The sequence below is a fragment of the Cucurbita maxima genome, unplaced genomic scaffold, assembly GCF_002738345.1.
Source record: "Cucurbita maxima cultivar Rimu unplaced genomic scaffold, Cmax_1.0 Cma_Scf00003, whole genome shotgun sequence".
NCBI classification, from domain to species: Eukaryota; Viridiplantae; Streptophyta; class Magnoliopsida; order Cucurbitales; family Cucurbitaceae; genus Cucurbita; species Cucurbita maxima.
Window position 1 is genome coordinate 6712400 of NW_019272019.1, and position 14569 is coordinate 6726968.

Genomic DNA, 14569 nt, shown 5'->3' on the forward strand with positions numbered 1-14569 from the left:
TAACAATAAACTTCGGAATTGGACCAAAATAAAAGGCAGATTAATGAGGTAGTTGTTAGTAACTATCAAGCCTCCAGTTTGTGACCTACTCTTGGATCCAACCTTTAGTTGCGGATTACATCATCAATAGCAACATTATTAACTACACCTTTCTCCATCATGAACGTCAAGATATCAAAACCCAGACATTAATATTAACATTTGAAGTAAAAATTAATGTTGACAGCTACTAATCAACGATCTAGATAACACTAAAGCACACCATTAATCACCTCATTACACTAATTAATACACATACATGGGTTGATTGATATTAGAGGTTGATGAGAGCAGGGGCAGACCTTGGGGGATTTGAGAGCATGTGAACAACCTCCCTCATGGTTGGCCTTGCAGAGCTGTCTTCTTCCACGCACATCATGGCTGTTTTGAAGAGGTGGATTACGTCTTGGAGAGGGTATTCGGCGAGGCGCGAGTCCACCACGGCTAATACTGAGGCAGCATCGGACGGTTGAGAGAGTTCTGATGAGGTTTTGAGGACCCACCTCACTATGTCCACGCCTTCTCCAAAATCCCCCACTGGCTTCCTCCCGGCTATCAGCTCCAGCAGCACCACACCGAAGCTGTACACATCGCTCTTCTCGTCCACTCTCAGTGTGTAGGCATATTCTGTTATATGTTCGTCAGTGATAATCTTAATTTAATTAGAATTTTACGGATAAGGATGAACCAGACCTGGAGCAATGTAGCCGTATGAGCCGGCAATGGAGGACATACACTCGGAGGCGCCGCCGTTCTGGAAGAACTTGGCGAGCCCAAAGTCAGAGACATGAGCTTCAAAGAGCTTATCCAGCAGTATATTATTGGACTTCACGTCCCTGTGGATGATCAGCGGCGTACAATCGTGGTGCAAGTAACAGAGCCCCTTGGCGGCTTCCATCGCGATCTTGTACCGCAAGTCCCAATGCAAATGCCCGCCCTTCACTCCATGCAGCCTCTGATCCAAGCTCCCATTCGGCATGTACTCGTATAGAAGCAGATTCGTGTCTCTGTTCGACACGTAACCCAAAAGCCTGACGATGTTCCGGTGCTTGATTCGCCCTAGAGTCTGAATTTCAGCAGAGAAACCGTGGTCGTTCCGGCCGCTTCCTAACAACAGTTTAATAGCTACGATGGAGCCGTCTGGCATTGATCCACGGTAGACGACGCCAGCGCCGCCTTTGCCGATGATATTCTCCTCCTTCAAACACTCGAGGACGTCCTCCGCTTTAAAATTGAGGCGTTGGAACGCTGTGAGTTTCCATGCCTTTGATTTCTGAATCCTCTTTCTCTTTCTGAGATAAACTGCGACGAATACGCATAATAGAACGGTGAATATCGCGACGATTGAAATGATTAGCTTAACAGATTTCGAATTCTTGTGTAGAGATCCGCAAGATCCGTGGCTGGGGAAGCAGAGGTTAGGGTTTCCGGCGAAGGCGCTGCCGTAGAATACCGAAAACTGACCGCCTGTGGGGATTCTACCGAAGAAGTTATTGTATGACAAATCAAGAACTGTAAGACTCATCATCGACCGAATCTCGTCAGGAATTTGGCCCGACACTTGATTTCTTGACAAATTGAGGACGCTCAAGATTTTCAGCTTCGACAATCCCCTGGGAATTTGGCCGACGAGATGATTCTCACTGAGATCGATTGACGTTAAAGACGAGCACTGAACAACAGAATGCGGAATTTCGCCGCTAATATCGTTAAAGCTGATGTTAATCCTCAGCAACTTGTTCAATTCAAATATTTCCAAGGGCAAATGCCCAGTGAATTGGTTATATTCCAGAGAAACAATCTGCAAGTTTTCTAAATTCTTAATAGCGGCCGGGATTTCCCCGGTAATATGGTTGTTACTAAGCTGCAGAGTTCCAAGAAACTCGCCAGACATTTGCGACGGAAGAGCGCCAGAGAAGTAATTATTACTGATATCAAGTAGCTCCAACGCCGGGAAGTTGAAGAACCCTGCCGGAACCGTTCCGTTGAAGAAATTTCCCGCAATTCTTATTTTCGTAAGTGAATCACATCGGCCTAATTTCTCAGGGATGGGCCCATAGAAGTAATTATCCAACAGAATCAAAGTCTTCAACCTACCATTACATAAATCCGGAGGAATGAGTCCAGTTAGATGATTTGTCGCCACGTCGAGCAGAAACAGTTTTCCGTTACGCCCTAGATTCTCGGGGAGCTCCAGCGTGAAGTTGTTACTCCACAACTGAAGCACTTCAAGATGTGGAAAATCACCTATGAAACCAGGGATTGGACCGTGAAGCTTGTTGTTGAACAAATTGATCAGCGTGAGGTTCTGCAGTACCGCGAAACTCGACGGTATCTCTCCGGTGAGTTCGTTCAGTGAGAGGTCCAGTGACTTGAGGCTAATCAGACCGGAAAGTTCAGGGGGAATCCGACCGGTTATATTGTTTACTTGTAGAAATAGACTATGCAGGTGCTTCAAATTCCCCAAACTCGGAGGAATTTCACCGGAGAGGTTACAGTTGGCTAAATCGAGAAGCTCAAGAGAACTCAACGATCCGAACTCGGCCGGAATCCCGCCGTCGTAATGGTTAAAATATCCGGCGTAAAGATACCTAAGATTCTTCAGCCGCGCCAAACTCGCTGGAATACTTCCGGTAAGTGCATTTCCCCGCACGCTTAAGAACTCCAACGTCTGCATCTCCGAGTAAACAGAAGGAATCTGACCAGTGAAGTAACATCCACCAAGGTCAAGATGCTTAAGCTTCTTCAGTTTGACAAACTCCACCGGGAGCGGGCCGGAGAAATTGTTGTTATAGACATCAAAAACCTCGAGTTCGGTCATTCCGAGCGTGATTTCAGCCGGCAACTTATCATGAAATGCGTTGTTAGATAGGTTAAGAATCTTAAGCGATGTGAGTTTTGCCATTTCGAGAGGAAGTCCTCCGGTGAGATTGTCACTCACTAAGGTCAAGTTCTCAATCTTCTCCAACATCCCAATCTCTGGCGGAATCGGGCCGAATAAACGAAAATTCGAGACGTTAAGCGCAACAACTCTGTGATCGCCGTCACACGTAACGCCAGAGAAATCGCAATGAGCAGACGGGGATGACGACGGCTCCCAATCATCAAGCGCCGACCTCCCGGGTCCGATCATGGCGCTCTTCATCTTCAACAGCGCTTCCATATCGCGATTGGCGAAACAAAAACTGGCAGAGAACATAAGAAAAACGAGGATAAACAAGTGGGAAAGAACAGAATGGAGCGCTTTTTTCCTCATCCCCACTGCGTTTCTTGTTCTTCGATGAAAGACGGTGAAGAGGGAAGATGGGGAATAATATGGCGTCAAATTAAGCAAAAACTGGAAGCTGTAATAGGCGGTGGCGGTAAAATGGAAACAGGTGAAGAATAAAGAAATCCGAAACATCTAATTCGAATAGGAGGAGGCTGCGTGCTTGAGAGTAGAGTAGGGATCAGGTGAGGCCGTCTCATCCAAGGCTCTGCGATTGCTACCTCCGAGCGCATGTGGACCCTACATCATTATTCATGTACGAGGCATTAGATTAGACAGCGACCGACGGATGGATGGATGGATGCTCTTACTTTCCACCTGAATCGATTAAGGAATTTCTTATTGTTTCCAATTATATAATTTGCATGGTGGGCTCATTTTGTTTTGAACATAATCTTAATTAATAGATTAATTATAATTTAATTAAAATGGGTAGATATAGACAGGGCAGTGGGCAGGGCTCGGAATGAAACACCAATGAAGATGATGGGCTCTTGTAGGGATTGTTGGGGGCCCAATCAAAGCCTGGTTTTGTCTTTTTCCCAACAGACACTTTTGTTTTTGTTTTTCTTTTTTTTATCCCCTCTCTTCTCTGACTCCCAGTTTCGTCACTCAGCACAAAGTCCACTCTTCTACTTCTAACCCTTTCTCTGGTCTTCTGCTGCTTCTGGTGCTGTAGGCCCACTTCTCCCTTCTTCCATTTATCCTCTGCACCCCACCTCACCCTAACTCTCCCTGCTCCCCTTTGGTTGGGAAAATGTTGTTTTGATGACCACTAGGAGTTGGAAGAACATATTCCAATTCTCACCATTAGCGGCGAAGAATTGAAACTTTACGCTTTTATGAAATCAATGGGAATCAAAGGGTGTGATTTTGCGAATAAATGCTCTACTGCTTTCGTATAAAACAATCCTTTTTGGTGTATATTTGTGTCATTGGCTGTTCAAAAACTACATAAAACTCTCCAAATGAATACATCCTTTTATGGAAAGCCAAACAATATGCTTTTGCTTTTATTCATTGCATGGGTGGAAACCAAAGAAAACTCTCCAAATTACTATTCATTCACTCATGGCTTCTTTTCTTTTGGTGTATAAATAAGTTTATTAAAAAGGTTTGAAGATCAAGATTAAAAGCCCTATTAAGTTGGTATAATAATTTATGTAAATTCATGGTTGATTTGAAAAGTATGTGAAATTTGTTTATAATGTTGAGAGGCAATGAACGAGAAACCATTCATGGGGGCATTTGTTTTTACCGAGACCCGTGGTGTCTCGTGATGATGGCCTGACGGAGGGGCAGAAGAAAAGAAGAAAATGGAATTGAATAATTGGGAAATATTAGGAGGGATTTGACGGATTGATTTATGATTGGGAAATATCCAAGCCCATTTTGTCTTCATAATTGGGCTGTGGGCTTCATTTCTTAGTAATCGAATCTCCATAATGCCCTTTTCATATCCAAGCCCATTTTGAGTTCACATTTTTACAACATTTGAACAAACTTCACATTGTTTTAATTGCACCAATTTTTTTTTACCTTTTTCAGAACAATAATCATTATTAGCTGCATTTTTTGGTGCCAAAAATGTATGATTATTTAGGTAGCAAGTATTACAATTATTATTATTATTATAGGCATTTTTTTTAATCAAAATTAAATATCAATTTCTATTCTTTAGTGATTTAAGCTTCATCTCACTAAATATCAATACTATTTTATAGTATAGATTAAATAGTCATAAACTTTAAAATAAATAGACTAAAGCAGTAGCATACTAAATTTTATTTACAAATTTGCAATTAAACTACTAACCATTGCGCGCCAACAAAGAGCATTTTGAGAGGACCCGCTCGCTTGCTGCCTCTGCCATTATGACGGGTTAAACGCTTCACTCCTTCCGTATGATCCAACATGTTCTTATTTTGGGGGATCAGAACTGGCATGCCCATTTAATGGTATTCACAAGCTGGTTTTTCCTCCAAACTCCCAAACCGGGTCACAATCACAATCTAATTTATCTTTCCGATTCACCACAAATTTGTGAATGGAGTTGTTGGCTTAGTTATGAGGAAAATGCCAAGCTTATAGCGCCATAATTCAAACGGCAGTTGAGTCGCCGCATTGTTCGTTAGCTCACTGATTATGGTCTTTACATTTATGAACACTCTCCACCACCAGCAACCCCATATCTGGAATCAGGTTTTTTCTTTTCGTTACATTTGTAAGCCCTGAAAATTAGTTTCTTAGTCTTTTGGGAGAGATGGAGATTGGGTCCAATGGGGGATCAGACCAAGACCCACCTCCCAAAATGGAGGAACAAGAAGAGAAACCAAGCAAGAAGATAAGTGTTTCCTTTTTTGGTATGTTTGCTGCTGCTGATGCAATTGATTGTTTGTTGATGCTGTTTGGAAGCTTAGGAGCGTTTGTTCATGGGGCTGCTCTTCCTGTTTTCTTTCTTCTGTTTGGTCGGATCATCGATTCTTTGGGACATTTTTCCAGACATCCCCATACACTGTCTTCTCGTATTGCTGAAGTACATTGCACCTTCCAATTCTCCAAAACTCTCTTCATTTCTTCATATTTGTTAAAACTCTTCTTTTTGCATTGGCAGAATGCTTTGTTCTTGATCTATCTTGGCCTCACTGTGTTGGCATCAGCATGGATAGGTGATTCAGGATTCCATATCATTGTTGATTAGAACATGTCTGGAAATGGGTTGTTGAGATCAAATTACTGAAAAGATTGAATTTACTGGAATCCTTGACTTTGTGTGTAGGTGTGGCTTTTTGGATGCAAACGGGAGAGAGGCAGGCGGCAAGGTTGAGAATGAAGTATCTCAACTCAATTTTGAAGAAAGATATACACTTTTTCGACACGAAGGCCAAAGATTGCAACATAATCTTCCATATCTCAAGTGATATGGTTCTGGTTCAAGATGCCATAGGCGACAAGGTGAACTTTTGTACTTCGGATTGTTTGAGGTTTATTGTTCCGAGTATTGAGCGTCATCCATTTTCTTGTTGCAGATAGGCCATGCTTTGCGTTATTTCTCCCAATTCTTAGTTGGATTTGGCATTGGATTTACATCAGTTTGGAAACTGACGCTTCTGACTTTGGCCATTGTTCCATTGGTAGCCATTGCAGGAGGTGCATACACAATCATCATGTCCACTCTATCTGAAAAAGGTGAAGCTGCCTATGCTCAAGCTGGAAACACAGCTGAAGAGGTAAACAATTTTCTTATTTCACAGAGCTTTTTGCTTGGAAACCCCTTTTGCAAAGCTTTTTTCTGCCTTTTCCTCAGGTTATTGCACAGATTCGAACAGTGTACGCATATGTAGGAGAAAGTAAAGCCGTGGAGAAATATTCCGAGTCGCTTCAAAATGCATTGAAACATGGGAAGAAGAGTGGTTTTGCTAAAGGAATTGGCGTGGGGTTTACATATAGTCTTCTGTTTTGTGCCTGGGCTTTGCTCCTCTGGTATGCCAGCCTACTCGTCCTCCGCCACGAAACAAATGGAGGGAAAGCTTTTACGACGATCATCAATGTCATCTTCAGTGGATTGTAAGTCCATCTTATCTTGAGGAAGATTTTATGAACATATATAAAACATTAAATTATGCTAAACTAGTTCTCGTGTATACCAATAGTTTAATGTGGTAACAAAGCAGAAGATTGTGGAGTGGGAGGTGTTGTGTTCCTCTTCATGTTTTGATAGACCAACTTCGATTCCCTAATCATGTCTCTTATCTTTCAGTGCGCTCGGTCAAGCTATGCCGAATCTCGCTGCCATCGCAAAAGGTCGGGTGGCTGCAGCCAACATCTTTAGCATGATTGACTCCGGTTATGAATCGTCGTCGAGGTTGGATAATGAAGTATCATTATCAAATGTAGCAGGGAAGATTGAGTTTTCTGAGGTTTCCTTTGCTTATCCCTCCCGACCCCAACTGATTTTTGAGGAGTTAAGCTTCTCAATAAGTGCTGGAAAGACAGTTGCAGTTGTTGGCCCCAGTGGCTCAGGAAAGAGTACCATTGTTTCCATGGTTCAGCGTTTCTACGAACCGTCTTCAGGTTGGTTGAGTCATGAAATATCCTTGGTAGTTCTATGGTCTCGTGTCGGCTTGCCGACTGATTATTTGAAGTTTATTAGGTAAGATACTATTGGATGGATATGATCTTAGGTCTCTTGATTTGAAATGGTTGAGAAGGCAAATGGGGTTGGTTAGTCAAGAGCCTGCCTTGTTTAGTACCACAATAGCTGCCAATATTCTTTTTGGTCAAGAACATGCAGCCATGGATGAGATCATTGCAGCTGCTCAAGCTGCTAATGCTCATTCCTTCATTCAAGAACTACCAGATGGTTACTCAACTTTGGTTCGTGTCCTCTAATCTTAATACTCGTTTGAAATTCATTTAATTTGAGAATGACTTACTTCCAAGAGTCGACGTGTAGGTCGGAGAGGGAGGGACGCAGCTTTCAGGTGGGCAAAAGCAGAGGATTGCCCTTGCAAGGGCAGTTTTACGAAATCCAAAAATATTACTTCTAGACGAGGCAACCAGTGCTCTTGATGCAGAATCAGAACTCATGGTTCAGCAGGCACTGGACAGAATCATGTCGAATCGAACGACGATCATCGTTGCGCATCGACTTTCCACAATTGAAGATGCTGATACCATCACTGTCCTGAAAAACGGTCAAATTGTTGAGAGCGGAAATCATTCAGAATTGATGTCAAACAATGGTGAGTATGCAGCTCTAGTAAGCTTGCAAGTGTCAGACCAAGTGAATGTTTGTAGCATAATATCTCCATCTAGGAGTTCCGGGCGTTCTAGTTTTCGAGAATCTTTTAGCTTTCATAACAGTATACAAGATTCCAAGTCATTCAGAGAGACTGAGCTACAATCAGCAAACAAAGATTCAAAAACTTCGAATTCTCCTCCGTCAATTTGGGAGCTACTGAAGTTAAACGCACCCGAGTGGCCTTATGCAGTACTAGGATCGATCGGGGCAATTCTTGCAGGCATTCAAGCTCCTTTGTTTGCACTTGGCATAACCCATGTCCTATCTGCATTTTATTCTCCTCATCATTCTCAAATCAAAGAAGAGGTCCAACATGTCGCCTATGTGTTTGTTGGAGTTGCTATTCTCACCATTCCTATATATCTGTTGCAACACTACTTCTATACCTTAATGGGAGAGAGACTTACCGCTCGTGTTCGTTTGCTGTTATTCTCAGGTTTCTTCGTGTTCTTAAACGATATCGCTCGGGATTTTATAGTCACCGATGTTTACAAATTGATTCTTTTTCATCCATTTTGTCTGATGTTTGCCATCAATCAATTGCAGCTATCCTTTCCAACGAAGTTGGTTGGTTTGATTTAGATGAGAACAACACTGGATCCTTGACATCAATCTTGGCATCCGACGCAACTTTAGTAAGAAGTGCTCTGGCTGACCGTATATCGACAATCATGCAGAATGTAGCGCTCGCTGTGGCTGCATTTGTTATTGCCTTTATATTCAGTTGGCGCCTTGCAGCTGTTGTTGCTGCTTCTTTGCCCCTTCTTATTGGAGCTTCAATAACTGAGGTAACTTTTAAAGTTCACCACTAATAACAACTAGCTATCTGAGTAACGTATCAACCACTGCTAGCGTATATTGTCTTCTTTGGACTTTTCCTTTCGAGCTTCCTCTCAAGGTTTTTAAAACACGTATGCTAGAGAGAGGTTTCCACACCTTTATAAAAGATGTTTCGTTCTTCGCCCCAACCGATGTGGGATCTCACCGTCTGTTTTCTACCAAAGTTGATCCATTTCACATCATATTCTTGCCCCTGAATGATGATTTCTTTCAATGAATCTGCAGCAACTATTTCTCAAGGGCTTCGGAGGAGATTATGGTCGAGCATATAACCGTGCAACAGCTGTAGCACGCGAAGCCATCGCCAATATACGCACGGTTGCAGCATTTGGTGCTGAAGAAAAGATCTCAAGTCAATTTGCCTTTGAATTAAACAAACCCAATAAGCAGGCCCTTCTGAGAGGCCATATTGCTGGCTTTGGCTATGGCATATCCCAGTTCTTTGCATTCTGTTCTTATGCACTTGGCCTTTGGTATGCATCAACTCTTATCAAACACAAACACTCAAACTTCGGGGACATCATGAAATCTTTCATGGTTTTGATAATCACATCATTAGCAATAGCAGAAACTCTGGCTCTTGCACCTGATATTGTAAAAGGCTCTCAAGCATTAGGATCAGTCTTCAATATTCTCCATCGGAGAACCGCCATAGATTCCGACAATCGATCTGCCGAGATGGTAACGAACATCAGAGGCGACATTGAATTCAGAAATGTGAGTTTTAAGTACCCTGCAAGACCAGATATCACAATCTTTGAGGATTTGAATCTAAGGGTATCTGCAGGCAAGAGTCTAGCTGTTGTCGGTCGAAGTGGATCAGGAAAGAGCACGGTGATAGCATTGGTGATGAGATTCTACAACCCCATGTCGGGAACTATCTCTATCGATGGGCGTGACATTACAAGCTTAAACTTGAGATCGTTAAGGATGAAAATTGGGTTGGTTCAACAAGAACCAGCTTTGTTTTCCACAACAATACATGAAAACATCAAGTATGGGAATCAGGAGGCATCAGAAATTGAAGTAATGAAAGCATCTAAGGCAGCTAACGCTCATGGCTTCATCAGCCGAATGCCGAATGGCTATGAAACGCACGTTGGCGACCGAGGAGTGCAGCTCTCGGGAGGGCAGAAGCAGAGGGTGGCAATTGCTAGAGCAATACTGAAAGAGCCTTCCATTCTTCTGTTGGATGAAGCAACAAGTGCATTGGATGCAGCCTCTGAGAAGCAGGTGCAGGAGGCTCTTGACAGGCTAATGGAAGGCCGGACAACAATTCTCGTCGCCCACCGGCTTACAACCATCCGCAATGCCAACAGAATCGCCGTGCTCAAGAGTGGCAGAGTGGTTGAGATTGGCAGCCATGATAGCTTACTGAAGAACCCCAACAGTATCTATAAACAGTTGGTGAACTTGCAGCAGGAAACGAGTATGCAATCGCTTGAGTAGTTGGTTTAGCTGTTGTTTATGCCCCATGGGTGTGTTTTGTGCTGTAATCTTATTCTCTCTCACCTACTTGAGTAAATTCTATATTTTGAAGTGAATGCATGAAACTCAACATTATATAGCTTCCATTCCAATTCTTATGAACAACATTAACTTTCTTGCTCTCGGTTTTTTCGATTCTTCCTCTCGGTTTTGAGAATAACAGCCCAAGTCCACCGCTAGTAGATATTGTCCGCTTTGACACGTTATGTATTGTTGTCGGCTTCATAATTTTTATTAAAATGCGTCGTCTAGAGAGAGGTTTCCACACCTATTTCGTTCCACACAATTCACTCCCTTGGGAGCCAGCGTCCTTGTTGGCATACTTCTTCGTTCCCTTCTACAACCGATGTGGGATCTCACAATCCATCCCTCTGGAGTCTAGTGTCCTTGCTGACACACTGCTCGATGTTTGACTCTGATACCATTTGTGCTCACCACCACTAATAGATATTGTCTGCTTTGCCCCATTACGTATCACTATATGTAAGATCCATGTCAGTCGTAAAGGGCAAATCACTATATGTAAGATCCATGTCAGTCGTAAAGGGCAAAGAAGCATATCTTATAAGGGTGTGATAACCTTTCCTTAGACAACTCATTTTAAAAAATCATAAGGGTGAAAACAATACAAATTAAAGCCGACCATATTTGCTAGCAGGGGCTTGAGCTGTGAACTATTTTGGTTTCTTATTTCTCAAATTTAGAAATGTGTTCTTTTCGGATTTATTTCCAATCATAAACAAAACTATTAGTTAAATGGATAATTAATATTGAGCAATCAATATTTAATTTTAACAACTTATTTTCATATAAAGTTTTACCTTTTTTAATTATAAATTTCAAATAACAAGAAACTGGAAAGGATTACAAAATATATTATAAAACCATGAAACAATAAATAGATACCAAACTTAATATATAAATATATAAATAGTTCCAAAGAGGGAACAGAACTTGGTATTTGGGTAGCGGTTGTAAGGGCTTGGGTGTGTACAAATGGACTTCGTCCTTATGCATGCAGCGGTGTAGTGTGGTGGGCAACAGCTTGGCGCTATGCGTTTAGCCGTCTGCTTGATTTGGTTCATATTTTTTAAAATTGTAAATGGAAGCCACCAAGAATTTTTTACCATTTCATTAAAGAAATAGCTCATTGCTATAATGACTAATGGATGTTTGGGATGTGGGAATAAAGAAATGAAAGCCTCATCAGTCATCGGTCATCAGCCACGCTTTGGCGCCAAATTGGGCAGCCGTACTATCGACCCATCTCAACGACTCCCGGTAATTTAAGGCAACTTTGGGGCCAACTCGAATTAGCTGTCAAAATCATTTTGCTCGCCTCAGAAAGGGGAAGGGCTCAGTCGCCGGCGAGGCTCTGCTGTCTTTCAGCTTTCGATCATCTCCGATAGAAAGAGAGAGAGAGAGAGTGGATATGTTATCGGTTGCAATTGAAGACGAAGAGAAATGGCTGGCGGAAGGAATCGCTGGAATTCAACACAATGCCTTCTACATGCATCAAGCCGTGGTATCTCCAATCTTTACACTAACTCTTTTTCTTGAATTTCAAAGGTTCAATTCTATTGGACAATCCCTAATCTCTCCGTAGTTATTGACGTTTATCGTCTCAGGACGCGAACAATCTCAGAGAAGCCCTCAAATACTCGGCTCTGATGCTTTCGGAGCTTCGAACTTCGAAGCTTTCACCACATAGATATTACGAACTCTGTAATTCCCCTTTTCTAATGACTAATCATTTGTGTATCGACTGGATCGATTCTTTGAAAGGTGATTTGATTTTTTTTTCTTTTTTTGCTGTGTACATCGTCTTAGATATGCGAGCCTTTGACGAATTGAGGATGTTGGAAATATTTTTTAAGGACGAAAGTAGGCATGGCGTAACGGTCGTCGATCTGTATGAACTCGTGCAACACGCCGGGAATATATTGCCCAGACTGTGAGTGAAAATTGGCTAACGTCCTAAGGCGTCAAACTTAAGCTAATTAGTTATGCATTCTCGTCTTCCTTTATCTTTTGATGGCTGGCTCATTCTATGGCGGAAGAGCCATCTCTATAATGCTGATTCTGTGATGACTGGCTTATTCTGGATAGGAATAGTTTTTCCATGCCCCGTCAACCTCAGTGGATTTTTCATTTTTTATCTTTCTTTTTCTGCATCTAGGTATCTCCTTTGTACGGTTGGCTCAGTCTACATGAAATCTAAGGAGGTCCCAGCGAAGGAGATCCTCAAAGATCTCGTGGAAATGTGTCGTGGAGTTCAACATCCATTACGTGGTCTCTTTGTTAGAAACTATCTAGCACAAGTCAGTAGGGACATATTGCTAGATATTAATTCTGAATGCGAAGGGTAAGATGATAACTTAATTCGCCTGTTTACCTTTTCTCTTTTAAGGCAGATTTGCATTCTAGAATCCGATTACTTTACTTAAGATTTTTCTTGTAATTCTTGTCATTAAAAGTTTGTGACTAAGAACAGCAACAGCTACAAATGTACTTGATAGAAACTAGTTTCAATTGTGGATGCGTATTTTTAAGACTTTGAGCTATTACTCCACCTTTTATTCGTATGAATGAATGGACAATCATAATTACTGTGATTGTGAATAAGTAAGCTTATTCTGGAAGATACTATGATTTGTTTATTTCATTGGAAGAACACATTTCAATTGTCCAGAATGTGATTTTAGTTTATATTGCAAATATGAAAGCTGAAAATAAGCCAATGTAATTTTGGCTTCCTGCAGCGATGCTGACACTGTCATGGAGGCCGTAGAATTTGTGCTACAAAATTTTACTGAAATGAATAAACTTTGGGTGCGAATTCAGCTTCAGGTTTGTGGAACATTTGAACTTTTATTCGTCTTGTTTGTGTTTGTATGTGCATGACACCAAAGTGCTTGCATGCCATGGAGGTAAAATGATCCATGAGGGCACGATTTTTGGCCATGCAGGTGTTATGGTGTGTGCAAATCATTCCTACACTTTGGCGATCCTGAGTTGTGGCCTTCAATTGCACTTTTTCATCTGCAGGGACCTGCTCGGTTGAGAGAGAAGCAGGAAAAAGAGAGAAGCGAACTTCGTGATCTCGTAATAATTCTGAATATTGTGAGAACTCTACATACATTACTTCAAGAGATTATCCTTTCTATTATATTTCTGTTCCAGGTTGGAAAGAATCTCCATGTTCTCAGTCAGATAGAGGGTGTGGACCTTGAAATGTACAAGCAGACTGTTCTTCCTAGAGTCTTGGAGCAGGTCTCTAATTTTGTAGTCGACATTGATCTGTCTATTTCTTCCTAACTTTTCCTGACATAAAAAAAAAAGGATAAATTACAGTACGTCCTGATTACCTGCATTCTTCTTGTTGCATGAACAGGTGGTCAACTGCAAAGATGAGTTATCTCAGTACTATCTGATGGATTGTATTATTCAGGTGTTTCCAGATGAATACCATTTACAGACGCTTGAGACATTGTTGGGTGTTTGCCCGCAGCTTCAGGTGAATAACTTACCTCAGTTTCTGTAAGATTTAATTTATTCTTACTATTATCAATATATTTCTAATGGCTTTTACAACTTGTTGCCATTGATAGGTTATAATATTCGATTTGTGATACAAAAAAGTGGTTGCTTGATGTAATTGGGCATTTCCCATGTAAATATAATTTTTCCATCATCTCCTTCAGAATTTTTCAAAATAATTAGGGAGTTTCATGACCCCATTTGGGTAATGTGGGTCCCCTAAAGGTTATTTCTTGGTTTATTGGTTAAAGATTATAGTTAATGTTTATAATGTCTTACAAAAGAGAAGAAGACCAGTTCATTCTATAATGATACTTTCTTTGTAATCTGATCTAAGTTTTGTGGAAGACTAGTTTTTCTGCTGTTGTTTGGGGTTTCTAGATTGTGAGAAATAACATTATTTTTAGGGAGAGGTAGAGATTGAGTGAGGAAGTCTGGGGGGCTAGGTTTAATGCCTCGTTATGAGCATGGGTTAATAGACCCTTTTGCTGGATTGGAGCCCCTTTTTGTAGTTACTTTTAGGCTCTGTCTTCCCTTTGCTTTATTTTGGGCTCGTTTTTTTTTTTTTTTTTTTTTTTTTTTTTTTTTTT

General features: G+C 41.4%; 3 protein-coding genes across 5 annotated transcripts in view; 2 read left to right on the plus strand and 1 right to left on the minus strand.

Moving 5' to 3' along the window:
• Positions 1–34: 34 nt before the first annotated feature.
• LOC111476803 (receptor protein kinase CLAVATA1-like) lies at positions 35–3478 on the minus strand. The gene is made up of 2 exons (XM_023120616.1): positions 733–3478; positions 35–666 (listed from the first exon to the last, which is right to left on the minus strand). The coding sequence occupies exons 1-2, from the start codon at positions 3440–3442 to the stop codon at positions 314–316; spliced, it is 3063 nt and encodes a 1020-aa protein (XP_022976384.1). The 5' UTR covers positions 3443–3478; the 3' UTR covers positions 35–313.
• A 1974-nt stretch (positions 3479–5452) lies between these two features.
• On the plus strand, positions 5453–10559 carry LOC111476409 (ABC transporter B family member 13-like). The gene is made up of 10 exons (XM_023120048.1): positions 5453–5843; positions 5922–5976; positions 6087–6262; positions 6337–6537; positions 6615–6874; positions 7068–7381; positions 7461–7684; positions 7764–8547; positions 8658–8899; positions 9177–10559. The coding sequence occupies exons 1-10, from the start codon at positions 5571–5573 to the stop codon at positions 10398–10400; spliced, it is 3753 nt and encodes a 1250-aa protein (XP_022975816.1). The 5' UTR covers positions 5453–5570; the 3' UTR covers positions 10401–10559.
• A 1082-nt stretch (positions 10560–11641) lies between these two features.
• Positions 11642–14569, plus strand: part of LOC111476410 (vacuolar protein sorting-associated protein 35B-like) — a 9090-nt gene continuing 6162 nt past the window's right edge. The window contains exons 1-8 of one of the 3 annotated variants that reach the window (XM_023120049.1): positions 11642–11964; positions 12068–12164; positions 12270–12393; positions 12619–12804; positions 13202–13289; positions 13488–13544; positions 13623–13712; positions 13834–13956. In XM_023120049.1, coding sequence (XP_022975817.1) covers positions 11872–11964; positions 12068–12164; positions 12270–12393; positions 12619–12804; positions 13202–13289; positions 13488–13544; positions 13623–13712; positions 13834–13956 — 858 coding nt within the window. In that variant the 5' untranslated portion in view covers positions 11642–11871. Of the gene's footprint in view, positions 11965–12045; positions 12165–12269; positions 12394–12618; positions 12805–13201; positions 13290–13408; positions 13545–13622; positions 13713–13833; positions 13957–14569 lie in introns of those variants that run through there. The other 2 variants (XM_023120050.1, XM_023120051.1) reach the window with 2 other exon arrangements.